Source organism: Stegodyphus dumicola, chromosome 3 (genome assembly GCF_044657685.1).
Source record: "Stegodyphus dumicola isolate Sdum_Otavi_A_Nest chromosome 3, ASM4465768v1".
NCBI lineage: Eukaryota > Metazoa > Arthropoda > Arachnida > Araneae > Eresidae > Stegodyphus > Stegodyphus dumicola.
Genome location: NC_140770.1, coordinates 241,360,847 through 241,377,250, shown reverse-complemented (window position 1 = coordinate 241,377,250; position 16,404 = coordinate 241,360,847). Strand labels below are relative to the sequence as shown.

The following is a 16,404-nucleotide window of genomic DNA, read 5'->3' as shown; positions in this document are numbered from 1 at the left end:
TGGTCGAGCAATATGCAGTTGTTCTTTTCCCATTCAACAAATGTTAATTCTCTTGACCAACTATAAATGAACTGGAGTGCAATAATAATTGTGATTCGGCATCTGTAAAATTACCCTCCCCTTTTTTTTTTTTTTTTTTTTTTTGCACAATGCAATGAAAAATACAGCAATAGCATGTAATTTATATTTTTGTTCATAAAAACAAAAGGTGGCTAATAGAAAATCAATCAAAGTTATATCAAATAAAAAAAGCGAAAATGTTATGTGTGTGCTGTAACATAACGCTTATTCATAATTGACAGTAAACTGTGCTACTTAGCAACTGTTTCACAGATAAAGGGATACCAAAAATTAAGCACCATAAATTTTAATAAAAGTAGAATGGGAAAACAGAAGCCCCCACCCCCTGAACAAGAAGGATCTTCATCAGTCATTCTCGAAATCAAGATCAATCTAAGCCAGCTTTTTTGCCTATTTTTATAGTGTTCAGGTATTTAGCTAAATGATTTTGAAAAATATCAAATACAAAAAAGCCTAAGAAAAAAAGACTTTTGAATTATTACTGAAGCAGACAAAATATTCCTATGAAATTATAAAAGATAAACTAGTCATATATTTATTTCATAAACATTATATATACAAACCCAACGCATTTCGCCAAATATCTGCCTAAGTGCTCCTGCAGAATTCTCAGTGGCTAACCTCTTTTTAACTGGCTCGTTGGATAATCCTGTACATACCAGTTTTGCTAATCTATCAGCATTTAGCACCTCCATGACACGGTTATATACTTTAATCTGTTTCTCATTACAGCTACTTCTAAAAAATTAATTAAAATATTATAACAATTTTATTCTTAAAAACAATTAAATAAATAAATAGTAGTAATTAATTTTAAAATATGAATAATTTATACTATATTTATGATTTCAGTAAATAAAATTATTACATTAAAATCTAACATCTAAGGAAGTAAATTTTTATTAGATTTAACACATGTACAAAAAGATATGCATGAAAAACAAAGGTGTTTTAACCTTCCAGCATGCGCACTTGGCAATTTTACATGAGCACGCGCACGTCGTATTTTCTACGACATCTGTTATTTTACAGTTTTGGGCACGAAAAATAACAAAATGATTAAATAATTATAATAAATTTGTTAAAACATAAAATATTAAACGTATTATTGCAAAATACAAATGATGGCACATTTAAAGGATAGTATATTATTTTTTAATGCTTATATTAGTTAGGTGGAAAAGCAATGATGTATTTTATTATAGAAATTTAAAAATTTATTGTTTAATAACTATATTTTAAAATCCAAGCTAGTTTTAATATTCATCTGTTCTGTCCTGTTGATTTATCATTGAATCGAAGACAACTGGTCAGAAATAAAAATCTCTTGTAGCTCAACACAGCTCTTGTTTTTTCAATTCCAGTGCCATCACTTGAGAACAATTCTTTTGCATTTACATGGTGTCCTTTTTTCATTCCTATGATATATAACAATTCAAAGTAGGCCATTGTTTCCCTTTGGTAACAATGCAATCTCTATCTCTTGAGTATTTTGCCCTTTAGTAAACTTATATATTTATTTGAACATTCCAAAATTTCATCAAGCATATTTATATCAACTAGTTTAAAAAAATGTTCCTATTCCATCCTTAGCATGGTGTTTTAGGCCAGGTAACACTCACAATATTCATCTTATTCATCTTTGAGCAGTTTGCATACTTCTGATTTTGCCACTTAGAAGACTTATCCTTTCTAACATAGAATATATCATCATCTGAAATATATTGTTCAGATTTACTGCTATTATTTATTTTGATATTTTCCTCACTCAGATCGCTGTTATTCTTGCATCCAAAGGTTTCCTTGTCTTTTCTTCATCAGATAATTCTTGAAGAATGTGAGCAAAATTAGCTGGTTGCACATATTATTATTATTATTATTATTTTATTTATTTATATTTATATTTATATTTATATTTTATTTTTATTTATTTATTTATTTATTTATTTATTTATTTATTTATTTTATTTTATTTTATTTTTTTTTTTTCCATGAAAACCAATATAAAAATTGTACAGTCGAATTTATACAAATTAAAATAAGACACATCAATTAATAATACAAAATATTTGAGAAAAAACACTTTCTAAATTTTCACCCACGATCACGTGCGTATCGTAACTTTTACGAAGAAGCTGCCATGTAGAGTAAAAAAATATAAAAAGTCATATGATTTCCTGTTGGCCCATTCCAAGATGTGGGGAAGGGTTGAAAGGAGGAATAGAAATGATATTCAGACATATCAACTGCGATATGCAAGAAGTGTGCATTAAAAACCGAATTTGTCGTAAATTTTGTGCATAGCACGCGTGCTGGATGGTTAAATATTTATTCTGTATTAAAAATATTTACTGCAATATATAAATTTCAGTACCAGTAAAAAGAATAAACTTGAATTTGTTTTATTAGCCAAAAATTATTTTGTAATTTTGCTTTTTTCTAAATTTATTACTAGATGAACAAAGATTTATATTAAGTGTTCATTCAGAAAGTTGTAAATTAGATTTCTGAATTAAAGATTCAGTTAACTTAAATACTAAATTGTCATGAAATCTTTCTTCCATAGATAGAATATAAGTTTTTTCATCCATACACAACTAAGAAAATTATACCATGTACAGAGACAAGTTAAGCAGCTGGCAGTCACCAGGGACTCCATGAACACAGAGTCATTTCGAAATACAAGTTTTTCTTAATTAAATAATGATCATGAATCTTTTCTAATTAAAAAACGATCCAGGACAACCAGCATGCAAAGCTTTAGACCTATCTATATCTACACTATGTTATACACAGAAGATAGCTCTATTTTATTATTAAATAGATGAGAAAATAAGACACAATTTATACTTGAAAGCAAATCTAAGGTCATTCCTGCTCAGCAAAAGAATAAATCTAATATAAATATCACTTCATTTTAAAAAATAAAACTCTGCCTTTTCAGATGAAGAAAAAATGCTTTAAATTATTACTTACAAATCTAACTCTTCCGTTTCTTCTTTATCGTTTTTAGCAAACAAAGGATTATTTCTTAAACTTTTTTCAGAATCATTGGATAAATTCTTATTCTTTGTACTTTCAAAGGGAGATGAAGCGGGGTTCTCGAAGCTTTCAATGTCTATATCTTCATCTAAATTACTAAAGAGACATTACTACTTTAATATTATTCACTTCACAACAATATTTAAAACAAGGTTAACATTTACAAAATATAATGCCTATATAATCGACACATTTTAAATAATTTTTGATACAGTTTTAATATGAAGATCCATAGCATATAAAATTTTTAAATCTCTATACAGGGTTCATACACATTTCTGCACATGGAAATTAAGGACCTGTAAGCAAAAGAAAATTGAATAAATTCAATTAAAGATATTATCTATGGCTAAACTTAACTTTTGCAATACCATCCTAAGAATGAAAATAGATCCATAAGCAGGATACATTATTATTAAACATAAATTAATGAAACAAAATTTGAGAATAAAATCAACTTTATAAAATTTATCAAGTAGCATTAAATATTTTACACTTACAATAGTTGGGCATATTTGAAAGAAGATTAGTGACATTTTATTTATGTTTTACTAACAGTTTTATGTTCACTTTTTCTTTTATGTCTCATTTTGTCACATATTTGTTCAGTCTAGAGGTTTAGTAAAGAGCAAGTTGATTTTATATCAAACAGCATAGGTTAAAATAAGAAGTAAAATTATAGTCAGCATGACTGGTAACAGAAGACGGGCTGCTGTTACCGCTGCTACAGAGACCTGATGATCGATCAGAACAGATTTGAAAGTCTGATGTAGGTATGGTTGGCAAGTTTTGAAAGTTCAATCTGTCTGATGCAGTTAGTATCATAGCTAGATGTAGAGTTCCTAGGGCTGTATCCCAGCTAATATAATTTAAGGTTCAAATACGCTACTAAACCACCACAGGTTGTGGCGTTCCAACCATTTATCTAACAGCTAAATGTGTAAGAACCTTGTGAACAGGTAAGCAAATAATCGCTTAAGTTAAAGAACGGAGACGTAAAACTTACAAAGGGTTAATTACCCTTTTATTATTCAAAATAAGAGCGTACAGCCGGCTCCTGTTTCAGAGCATACAGCAAAGCCTCCACTTGGGCTTGAACTCAAAATAATAAGAAATCAAACTTGACTAAAATATAACCGAAACTATCAAGATTTCCAAGTAGTTGGCCTCTGAATATCAAATACAATATACATGGAGAGGATAAGTAGCAAGGCTAGATCCTAGCAATCAAATTTTTACTGGCCAATTGCAAGTAGCTTAGCGCAGAATAAAATTTTGGCAAAAGGAAAAATTAAGTTGATGCAAGAACATTATCACCTTATCACTTTGATGTTAAAATGAGATTAAATCAAGAAATTAAGATTAAATCAACTCTCTTCAGGATGAAGAACACATAGGATAGCCACTGTCAGCAGTAATCCTATATAATGTGTCTGTCATGCAAAAAATGTTAATGAATGATAATCGCTGCACCTACCAAACGATACAGCTCTACCCGATGAGACAGTTCCTGACCTAAGATGTCCTGTAGGACAATGAACAGGATAATACCATCCCACGGAAGGAAGAAACCACTATCAGCGCACTACAGCCAAGGGCCGGGTGACGAATAAGATGTGCCAAGAAGCTTAAAATTGGATCCGTAAACTTACATAAAATTATTCATCAAGAATTGCACAGGCAAAATCTAGTTTGCAATGGAGTCCCCCTTAATTTAACTGAGCACCAAAAAGAGGAGTGTGTCAAAACCAGTAAAGAAGTACTTAAATTTCCATAATTCCGCGCGTATAGTCCGCGGACTATCTGTGTTTAAAATGCGAATTTTTGAAGCTGCGGACTATCCACCAGTGCGGATAATACGCTGGTTGTTCACGGTTAAAATCGTTGAAATTTAAAAAACATGCTGTCGTGAACTGCCGATGATCAAATATAAAAAAAGCGCGAGATTCCAAGAAAACATTCGTATGTATCGTATCGATAGTAAACCATAGAGCATAGTGCAGAACGAATAAGTACTAGCAAGTAGAGCTCCTATAATCCAGGCTGGCGCATCAAGCGATGCCGAGATACGAGCCAAAGAAAGTCTTGTATGAGCACTCAATTAGCGCAACCAGAGTGTTGTATCCCAGTATCCTTCACACTGCTTTAGCGCAACTGCCGAGAGGGGGAAAAGTAATTGATGCGTCAACTCGGTTTTTAGGAGCCATAGTAGAAAGTACCTGGAGTACGAAAAAAAAAGCGTGATTCATTTACTTATAGCGTGGTTTGGCAACACCGAGTGAGTGGGGTCGAAGGTCACATTTCATTACCACTTATCACGAGTATAGCACGTTGCACAGTATTTTGTTTTCGTATTTTGTCTTTCATCTTCGATAACGTTGATGAAACATCGCCGGAGTTTTACTGCTGAGTTAAACTCAAGGTAGTTGACAAAGATGGAAATAGAGAAGCGGGCTGTTATTGGTTTAATCCTAGTATTCGGTGCACACGGGATTTGGCTACTTTTGGCGACTTTATGATGAGCAGTGAAAACGGGACATATACGATGAGTAGTTAACGGGTCATTCAAAGAAAATATATAGTTAAACATAGTATATAGTATATATATTATGTGTGTATATACATATACTATGTGTGTATACTATATATATATAGACGTTCTTTGGATCATTTTTGGTGTTGGCGATAATTTTCAAAGTCGCGCCAAGGCTGCATCGTATACTAGGATTTTACCCTGTTATTTTGAAGTGGACGAGAAAGCAGTGAGAAATTGGCGCAAACAAAAGGATGTGTTTAAAAAGCATGGGAATATTGCCGTATTAAAAAAACGTAATTTCGGACATATAGTCCGTGGACTATCTGACGATTTTTGAAATTTTTTTTATATAAAATCGTGTCTGCGGACTATACGTGCGAAATTACGGTATTTAAAAGTGGCGGCCACAGCATTCTTTCTAAAATCGCAATTGGTGACGAAATGTACAAATCATTTTATTACTTTCCAACATGGAAGGAAGTAATGTATGGGTCTGTTGAAATTATTGTACTTTTTCTCATTCTTATTTTTAACATTTAACACCTGATAAATGATCTTTTGCTTACCTTTCTTGATGATTTTACAAGACACTTTGATTTCTTTGCCATTTTGGTTTTCACACAAAATTTTTATTTTTTTACAGCTATTTACAACAAAAATTTTTACATTAGAACATTCATCATTTTACTTTTGTTGCCACTACATTTTTGTCAAAATCCGCATATAACAAGCATAAAAATACAGAAGCCACGCCCTCTCGTGGTCAGTAACATAAACTGTAACATCCTCCCCCTCGATGAACTCCTGGTTCATCAAAGGTTATCTTAAACACTAAATGTTTTTAATATTTTACAAGTTTAAACGTTCATAATTTAAATTCACTGGGTTCAGTTCAAAGTGTTCAAGTCATTTCTAATGGGTACAATAACTGCACAGGATGACGAAGATGATTTCGATTAGCTAAACGGATAATGCAAGCCCTTATTTTTCCATCTCATCCTGGATGACAATCCTGTACAACTCCATCTTCCATAATAATCTTGGTAGTTTTTCTTCATGTACTAGAACTTTTGAAGGGATCTCAAGATCCCTTCAAAAGATCTGTTATGGCATTTCTCTGAATTTGTTTTACGTTTCTAATTTCAAGTAAGTATTCTCTTTTCCAAAAACCTTCTAATAATCTCAGCTGGTATTTATATTGCCTCGTTAAATTGTCTTTAGTTGAATCAGGTTCAAGAAATTTGCCAGATGGTAAAGATGTTAGTCTTAGTCCAACTAGAAAATGAGCTGGTGTCAGTGGTTCTGGTTCTCCGACTTCACTATAAACATAAGTCTGTGAGCATGAATTCAATATTGCCTCAATTTCAAATAAAACTGTTTCCAGCTCTTCAAATTTAAGTGAAGCCTTCATGAGTATTTTCTTCAAACATGACTTGATAGATCTAACAAGCCTTTCCCAAAAACTGTCCCACCAGGCCACCTTCTCCACATTAAATTTCCACTTAGTACCTTTATTACCAAAATAATTTTGAACTTCTGTGTCCTTGATAGTATTCCATCGTTTTTGTAAATCCTTGTCTGCGCTTTTGAAGGTTTTTGCATTGCCTGAATATATCATTCGACATATTCCTCTTCTTGAAATAAATCTTCTAAAGGACAGACGAAAATTTTTTGCTGTTTGGCTAGACACTAGTTCCAGATGCACTGCTCATGTATACAGAGCAATATAAGCCTTCCCAGTTTCATCCTTTGTATTCATTGGACCAGCAAAATCAAGTCCTACAACTTCGAAGGGATTTGCCTCAAAGAGATTCTTTCAGTTGGTAAAGGAGCGATATCCTGACTTAGTGGCTTAGTTTTAAATCTGTAACAAATCACACACTTGTTAATATTACTCTTTACATGCTGTCGACCAATCCGAGTATCCAAAAATTTTCTCTAACTTGAGTTAAAGTTTCAGCTACACCAATGTGTCCTTGTGTTTCGTAATGATCTTTAATGATATGATCTGTCAAATGAGACTTCTCAGGTAATATTGCTGGGTATGTTTGATAATAGCTTAACCCAGAATTTTGAAGCCTTCCACCTACTCTGAGCATTCCATTTGAGTCTACAAATGGATTTCATGTGAATATTTTCGAACTATCTATGCTTTGTTTCATCTTTAATTTCCTTATTTCTTCTCTAAAATTTCTTCCTGAGTCTTCTTGATCCAGAAATTCTCTGCTTCAGCCATCTCAGGTCTAATTCTTCTTAGTTTGGGTTTTTTTTACATTACTGATAAATCTGAAAACATAAGATGTTATTCTATATACTTCATGTCACTGAAGTTCTCGATAGGAATGATAGTTTCACTGTTTTCAACAATACAGTTTGCTGTTAAGATTTCTTTGTTTCTTTCTCATTTTTCCTCTTGTTTCTTGTTCCATTTCTCAGAATTTGTTATTTTATCATCTTCATTAAAATTTCTCGAAGATCTGGGCTAAAAGTTATCTTTAACAAGTGAAGGTGGGCCATACTACCACAGTTCATTTTTTGAAAGAGTTTCTACTTTCTGTCCTCTTGTCAATAAGTCTGAAGGATTCTCGTGGTTGGGACAATAATTCCACCAATCTGGATCAGTTTTCTCTTGGATTTCTAGATACCTATTTCATACAAATTGTTTCCAATTTGTCGGATCAGCCTTGATCCAATGTAGTACAATTTTTGAATCAGTCCACATATAAATCTTCATTTCTAAGTTCTTCAACGAATGTCTAATGTATGTGATGAGTCGAACTCCTAAAAGTCGAGGTAACGTAACCTTTTTTATCGGAACACCTCTTGCTTTGAATTTAACAAATGATGTTTTTGTTAGCTCATTTTCATTGCATCTCAAATATGCAACTGCACCATATACCTTTTAGCTACTATCTGTAAAACAGTGCAACTAAATATTCTATATATTATTTTTTGATAGACTGTTGAAAAAATGTCTTGGAATTTCAACATATTTTAATTTAGAAATTTCATTATACCAGGTTTTAAATCGGTTCTGCAAGTCTTGGTTACGTGGTACATCCTAATGGTATCCTCTTTGCCAACATCTTCATCATCATTTTAGCTGCAACAACAAAGGGAGATATGAAACCGATAGGATCGTATAGTTCGCCCACAACTTGAAGAATCTTCCGTTTTGTTATTTCCTCAGCCGGGTCTTTCAGTCATTCATCTTTGATTTGAAATTTCAGTCTATCTGCTTCATAATTCCAAATATATCCTAACAAAGTTCTATTCATTCCATCTCCATTAAATTTCGTATTTTCTGCCGCATTCCAAATAGCATGTAATTGGGCGTTATTGCTCCTCCACTTTCTCATATTGAAACTAGCAAGCATCGTAATCCTTTTCGCATCTTCATAAATTTCTGCAGCTTCTTCATCATCTGTACGATGAATCAAATCATCTACGTAAATGGTTTCATCAAGAAACAAACAGATCTTTGAATATTGTGATTTCAACTTTCTTGCAATATGCTTTATAGTTGCTGCTAGTAAAAAGGGGCTACAGGTTGCTCCAAATATCACATGCGTCATTCTTAAAATCATTGGTTGCTCCTTTTCCTTTGCAGTCCAAAGAAATCTTACTGCACTTCTGTCCTCAGGCTTCAAAAGAATTTGTAGAAAAGCAGCTTCGACATCTGCAGCAAATGTTATTTTGCACTGAAGAAAATTAATCAGCAAATCTAATAATTCAGCTGTTATTCCCTTTGCTGTTTGTTAATCTCCCTTTGTTGTCTAATAAGCAAATCTAATAATTAAATTTGGTTCTGAATGTACGCAATCATTTAAAGATAGACTGTCATGAGTATGTGATTAAGCATCAAATACAACCCTTAACTTCGTAGAATCGTTATCTTCTCTGATTACACAATGGTGTGGCAAAAAATAGATGTTTCCTGCAGAATTCTTTGGAGCCTTTTCAGCTATTCCTTTATTTAGATAACATTCAATTACCCTCGAGTACTTTTCATAAATTTCAGGATTTTTCTTAAACCTTCTAAGTAAACTGTTCCATCTGTTTAAGGTGATGTTATAATTACCTTCCTTCGCTTTCAAAGAGGGCTCTCCTCTTGCCAGCCTCCTTTTAAAAACAAAGCTGTTTTGTACACATTAAATATTTGCTCCATATATATCCAAAAAGCAAATGTTTTGCCCCTTACATTATTTTTGACACACATTCGGAAAATTTATTTCCCCCATTTGTATTTGTGCTTATTGCTTCACCAGCAACTTTGATGTTGTGTGATTTGAATGTTTCTTGAAGTGTCCGAACTATTCAGCACTAATTTAGAATGTACACTTCATATCAATAAAACCCATCTCTTGTAAATCTTTAGGTAAAGGAAGACCTAGCCTTCACTTGGATAATCAGAAAAATTAAAATATCATCTGCTTCTGTGTCATTTTTCATTCAGTGGGACAAAAATTTCTGTGTCTCTGAAATCAGGCTCAGCATCTTCTAGACAATGACTGTGCCCTCCGACATTTACTGTCACCTTTCAATAATGCAAACTTTATTCTTCCCTACAGTATTCAGTGTTGAAATAAATATTGTGATATACCAAGATAATTTTCTAAAGCAATTTCGGTACTATTCCGTTTTGAGGACCGTAAAAAATCGCCAAACTCTTGTTGATGACAGTGCTACCAAAAATAATTCCGGCAACCCTAATGCAAGAATGGAAGTATAATACTAAATAACTATCTAAGATTATTGTTTTAATTTAGATGAAAGGTTATTTCATGTAACACTTTTTTATTATTATTATTATTTATATAAAAAATGTTAAATATAATTAAATAATACTGAAATAAATAACTATTTCAGATCATTATTATAATTTATATAGAAAAAGACTTAACATAGCTGAATGGATTCCTGCATCTCTTTTTCGGAGTTATCACTAAAGCATAATTTCATCTAGTTAGTTGTTCAAACATAATTTTCTATAATGAATGAAGCCTTTTCTTTGAAAAAATTCTATTGCAGACTTTTCGTCATGGACAATTCCCAAATTGTTAAATCCATAGGATATCAAAAAAAGATTTAAAATCAAAAAAGGATTTAAAAATTAAACTAGTATTTCAATGGCATCTTAAGAAATATAGAATTATCTGAACTTATGGAATCTGAAATCAACGCGTACGCTAACGGTCCTTAAAACGGAATAGCATTGTAATTTCATATCATTATTTTTTAGATTTATTGCCAGTGTATTTGGTTTTGCATTTTAAAGGTAAATAAGCACTGAATACTAGCAGTAATGAAGAAGTGACTAATTGACAGGGTGAATATATTATTTGAATGTAAGAAGTGCGTGCCAGAAAAAGGAAAAATTGTTTACAGAGTTCTGATTTCTAACTAGCTGGTCTCAATTCGAACATTATTATTTTGCTCAATTATGTAACTGCAAATTTATGTAAAGCATACAGTAAATAAGTCGGGAGGCTACTGTAAGCATAAGAAATACTGTATACACTATAATAAAATAATTGGAAAATACTGCTCTAAAGAATTTTCATTGAAAATATTTGTTTCCATATTAACCAAGTCAAAATCCACAGGAATATAAAACAAAATGCGTTTTAGTATTAATGTAAAAAAAAAAAAAAAATTTGGATGTACACCCAAAAAAAAAAAAAAAAAAAAAAAAAAAAAAACCTGCAATGAAAAGAAATGAAAAAAAAAAAATACTAAAATAAGAATTTTTGGTACTTTCTGATCCCTAATTATTCTGTATTCTGATTATCTGTATTCCTAATTTAACCATTCGATTGAAATGCCCCATTTTTAGGCATAGACGCAGTAAAAGCCAATCTATTCAGATTTAAGTACACATGAATTTACACATTTTAGGCATAGACGCAGTAAAAGCCAATCTATTCAGATTTAAGTACACATGAATTTACACATTTTAGCATCATTTCCGTTTTACCCCCCCCCCCCAAGTTCATCTGAGTATAGAAGAAATGCATTGAAATGAAACCTTGGAGTTTATTAGCTGATGAGAAATAAAGTATTGGATTTCTTCAGTAATATGGTGTTTCGGCCAACAAAAAATATCAAAATTTGTCCTCCAGGAGGTGTGATTTTTTAAATAATCAATAAAAATACAAACACCAACAAAGAGATTTACTTTGTAATATTATTCATGAACATACATTTTACACCTCATATAATGAGCTGTAAAAACAATAAAACACTTTTCACCAATTTTATAAGTCACCAATGAGTTGGCAGCATTTTGTGAAGATGGAGATAATCAGAAAATAACACATATTTTCCCCCGAATACCTTTGCACAATGCTATAGCTCACAGTAAAACCATACCCCCCCCAAAAAAAACTGTGTAAGATTTAACACATAAATTAAATACACTCTCTTTTAAACAAACAGAAATCTTACCTTGTTTCTGAAAAATTTGGATATCGTTGTAATCCTTTCATAAAAAGCATGCGAGCAGGTTTCGTTCTATGAGAATCTGGATGTGCATTCCATGCTTTAACATAATTATGATCAACTAACAATATCTCTTTTTCTTGTCCTGAAAGTTTCCGCAAATATTGCTCTACTGATGCACACTTATTCTCAAAAGACATTTTGCTTGTTATATGACCTCCAAAACCAATACCTAAAACAATAAAAGTTAAAAATCTAAGTAACTGTTAGTTAGCTAAATACAGATAATACTTAGAGTTGTGCACTAGTTCAGAATAAAAAGAAAATATGGCAGAAAATCATCTATGTGTTGCAGTCACAGCCAGATAAGATGAAAGAAACATATAAATAAAATTCCAACTTGAACAGAAAATCATATCATACTCAAAAATGATTATGTGTAAAAAACGCACAAGATATAAACAAATAAAATTCTTACTTACAAATTATGAAGCACATGATGCATTTTTATTTAATAAATCTTACAAAGGTTTTGCTGTGAATGTCTTAAAATAGCACAAAAATTAATTTTTATTTAAAATAATAGTAACTTCTATAACCTTGATTAAAAGAACTCATAAAATACTCTAAAAGTGTTGATGAAATGAGTTAATAAAACTAAAAGTTCTGCATATTTTGCTTTATTTGTAAATAATTTATAAGCTTAATGTTTCATTAGTTTCTGATGCACACAGTAGAAATTTCATTGTTTTTAATGACCATTTTGTGTTCTCATTCAATTAAATTAGATAAAATCAAATTTAAAAAGGGACAATGTATCTGTAAAAGAGGATAATGACATATTAACACTACATTCTTCCTCCTCACTAATGCTCCAATTCTTTCGTCTCTTCAATAATTCCACTTACATTTAGCAATGATGAAATCAGAAGATGCGAATAACATTCTACAAACTTGTCAAATGCAAAACTACTGTACAGACTCACCCTCCTTTTATGAATAACAATAGAATCAACGTCACTATCAATTGTTAAATTTGAAAGGAAATAAAATTCTGCAAGTGCAAAACACTTTCGGTTAATCTTTACATTATGGTAACTTGGCGATTTTTTGGCGACCAACCCTGCTACAGCAAACTGCTAGTTTTGTTTTGGACGCCACTTTGTTTTCACGAGGTACAGGCTTTTTTTTTTTTTTTTTTTACTCAAAATTTTTTTCAACAATCTGCTAGCCGAATCATGCTTATACTAGAACTTTTATGGAAAAAATACTTAATCATGATGAAGATTAGGTGCGAAACTGGGAGAAAGTGCAGAATCACAAACTGCTTGCCACGTTTTTAAGAATTGCACATACACGGTATCCATGTACACGTAGACCTATTTTCACTTAACAAAACATCCCAGAATTGCACAAAAATGGCATTGCGCACACTCTTGACTTTATCTATGTATACATCGACCTATTTTCACTTAAAACGTTCAAAGAAAATTGACAAAAATCCAAATCTTCTTACTCTTGTAAAAAGCACCAAACAAATAAGTGGGCGATTCTGCACTTTAGCAGCGAAATTGTTTCTAAGTGCTTATTAGCTAAAATCAAGATCGGAATTTTCCGGAAAATATCACATTACATGCCTCATAATCTCTCATTTATCTGAGACAAAATAATCTGTGATTCAAACTGTGTACTTCTCGGATTATTGCTAAAGTCCTAGCTAATTTTTATCGCCTTTATCGCTTATCTTTATCACCTTTATCGCCTTACCAAAGTGTCGCCAAATTACCTGTTACCATATTCTAAAGATTAGCCACACTTTCTTATATTTTGACAATAATTCCTGCAAAGCCATGGCTATAAAAATTCCTATAAAGATTCAATCTTCAAGTTTTTTCCAGGTCTCAGTTTCATAACAATTCTATGAATTTCTTACAGTAGTCATTCATGTTTCTGGTAGTGGCAAAACTTAATATGTGCAACAGTAACTAGCAGAAACAATAAGCAGTAACAAAAATGTCATTCATAATTTGGTGAAGTTCAGTGTCTGAATGTTGAACTGGGCATTTCTATAGACTACACAATGTGTCATTTTCTAACACACATTTTCTTGGCCAACTGCTTTACCCAATTTATATAAATAAACATAAAGCTAAGCAATTTTTTTTTCCAGTTCACTTGATAGGTACAGTTTTTCAAACAACAGACATCTTTTCAGTTGTTTCAAACATCTTTCTCAGAATAGGACTCTGAAAAATCTGAATAATAAGCAGCATAATTTTTTCTGACCCATCTAATAAACTAATCAAGTTTTTTTTTTTTTTTTTTTTTTTTTTTTATCATATGGAAATAACTGGATTTCCGTACGAAACTAAATCATAAAAACAATCCTGTCTATTCTGTATAACAAATATCTTTCAATTAATTTACTAGATTGATAAACTATCAGTTTTTCAAGATACAGATGTTTCCAAATTCATACCTGCAGATCCTTACCTCACTGTTATTGTCGCCGTGCCATGAATCATCTTATAGTTATGACATCAATTTGTGAAAAAGATACATTACCAATTACAAGTCACCAGCAATTTCGTTAGCTTTTTCATAATTATCAATCTGTTGAATGGTAAATTTGCACCTCAACTAATTAAACTACGGTAAAAGAAACTTCTCAACAAAACAAATTTCCCTAATTTGATTTGGATATTTAAAAGAAAACACCAGAATATGCACGAGACTCTGGAAACTTATCAACCTTGGGCAATATGTTAATATCACTAAGCAACCTTTGTGTAATAAATTAATCCTTCCTATAATGTCTCTTTTCCCAGCAAGAATAAAAATAAGTATAAATTAAACCTGCGCTGAGCAACATAGAGCTGCATTAGGTATATCTGAAGTTATTTTGAATTTTTAACAGACACATTTCTGAGATGTGAAATTCAAGTATAATACAGAAAAACGCGCATCAAGAAAGATTTATATAATGTTCTACTGTATTTTATCACTTTCCTAAATAATAGTAAGAACTTTAATACATAAATGGTAGTGGTAAACAGAACTGTAACATACGGTAGAATAACACTTTAAAATAGTCTATAAACGCAGTAATTCAACATATGCGATATCTTCATTACTTTAATAAGCGGAAATAAATCACAGACATTAAACACCATTGAATACGGATAACATGCAGACGATAATAATCCTAACAAATTGAAGTAAAAAGTCATAATGTTGCCAGATATTTAAACGTATTTGAAAAAACAAGAGGCTTGTCAGTGCGAATTGTTAGAAATTATCTGGAATGTATGAAAACGCTAAACCTTCCTTGACTCCCATAAAATTAATATTTATTTACATTTTTTGCACATCGAATTTCACAAACAAAAAATCAGTCACTGTTCTTTCGATTTTTCTGTGGTTTGATGTTGCCACTTTGGTGAAAGAAAAATCACACGCGAAGGGTTTCACAGATGGCGCTTCAGTATCGCAAATGAAGTTGCCACATACCATGACTATTTCACACGAAGGAAAAATCAAGGTTCCATGTACACTGATGTAAGAAATAAAGAGAATTTTCATATTTGATGTACGATCTCCAGAACTACTGGATAGATTTTAATAAAATCTGGTGTGAAAATAGGTTGATATAATACAAACAAAATAAATATTCAACAATATAGACACACATGTTCGTGTGTAACACTCATGGGAGTCTGAAAGTATTCCGCAATTCCAGCGCTCTGATATGCCGTCTAGTGACTTAAAGGTGAAAACATTAGAAATCCGTACTTACGTTTGCAATACTACGTAGTTTGTGAAGCGTGTTGCGATCGAAAAGTAATTAAACGCTTATTTTTTATTGTTGTGGGCATTATGTGTTCAGTCGTTTTAACCACTTTTAGGGCAAATCTAAAGAAAATGCTTGTAATATCATGTAATCAAAAGTTAACATGTTCTACATGTTATATGCCAGGATTGCTTTCTCAAGTACTGAAGGGTAGGTAATATTTAATCTTCTCTTTTTATTTATTTATTTATTTATTTATTTTAATGTTTGGTCATGGTGTTATTCATTGCATGTATTTTCTATAACACATATAGAATACTAATATTTCTATTACAAATGTCTTTTTTCATTTTTAAGTGCTTTGCTTGTTGATATTCTCAAAATTGCAATCGATAATTAGTGTTATTATCTATATAATAGATATAAATACAATAGACGAATATGATAGATCAATAAATTTTTGGTATATAACGATTCAATGTCATTTTTATGGAAAAAAAAGACACTTTTAACT

The 16,404-nt window shown here is 31.5% G+C and overlaps 1 protein-coding gene across 3 annotated transcripts in view; it reads right to left on the bottom strand.

Annotated features, from left to right (window-relative positions):
* The window catches only part of LOC118204494 (uncharacterized), an 89,291-nt gene extending 73,775 nt beyond the window's left edge, over nt 1-15,516 (bottom strand). Inside the window, exons 1-4 of one of the 3 annotated variants that reach the window (XM_085813970.1) lie at nt 15,459-15,516; nt 12,107-12,332; nt 3,058-3,219; nt 645-819 (exon numbers count right to left, since the gene is read on the bottom strand). In XM_085813970.1, the coding sequence (XP_085670096.1) occupies nt 645-819; nt 3,058-3,219; nt 12,107-12,332; nt 15,459-15,471 (576 nt within the window). In that variant the 5' untranslated portion in view covers nt 15,472-15,516. Of the gene's footprint in view, nt 1-644; nt 820-3,057; nt 3,220-12,106; nt 12,333-15,169; nt 15,433-15,458 lie in introns of those variants that run through there. The other 2 variants (XM_035376806.2, XM_035376807.2) reach the window with 2 other exon arrangements.
* Between the last annotated feature and the right edge of the window lie 888 nt (nt 15,517-16,404).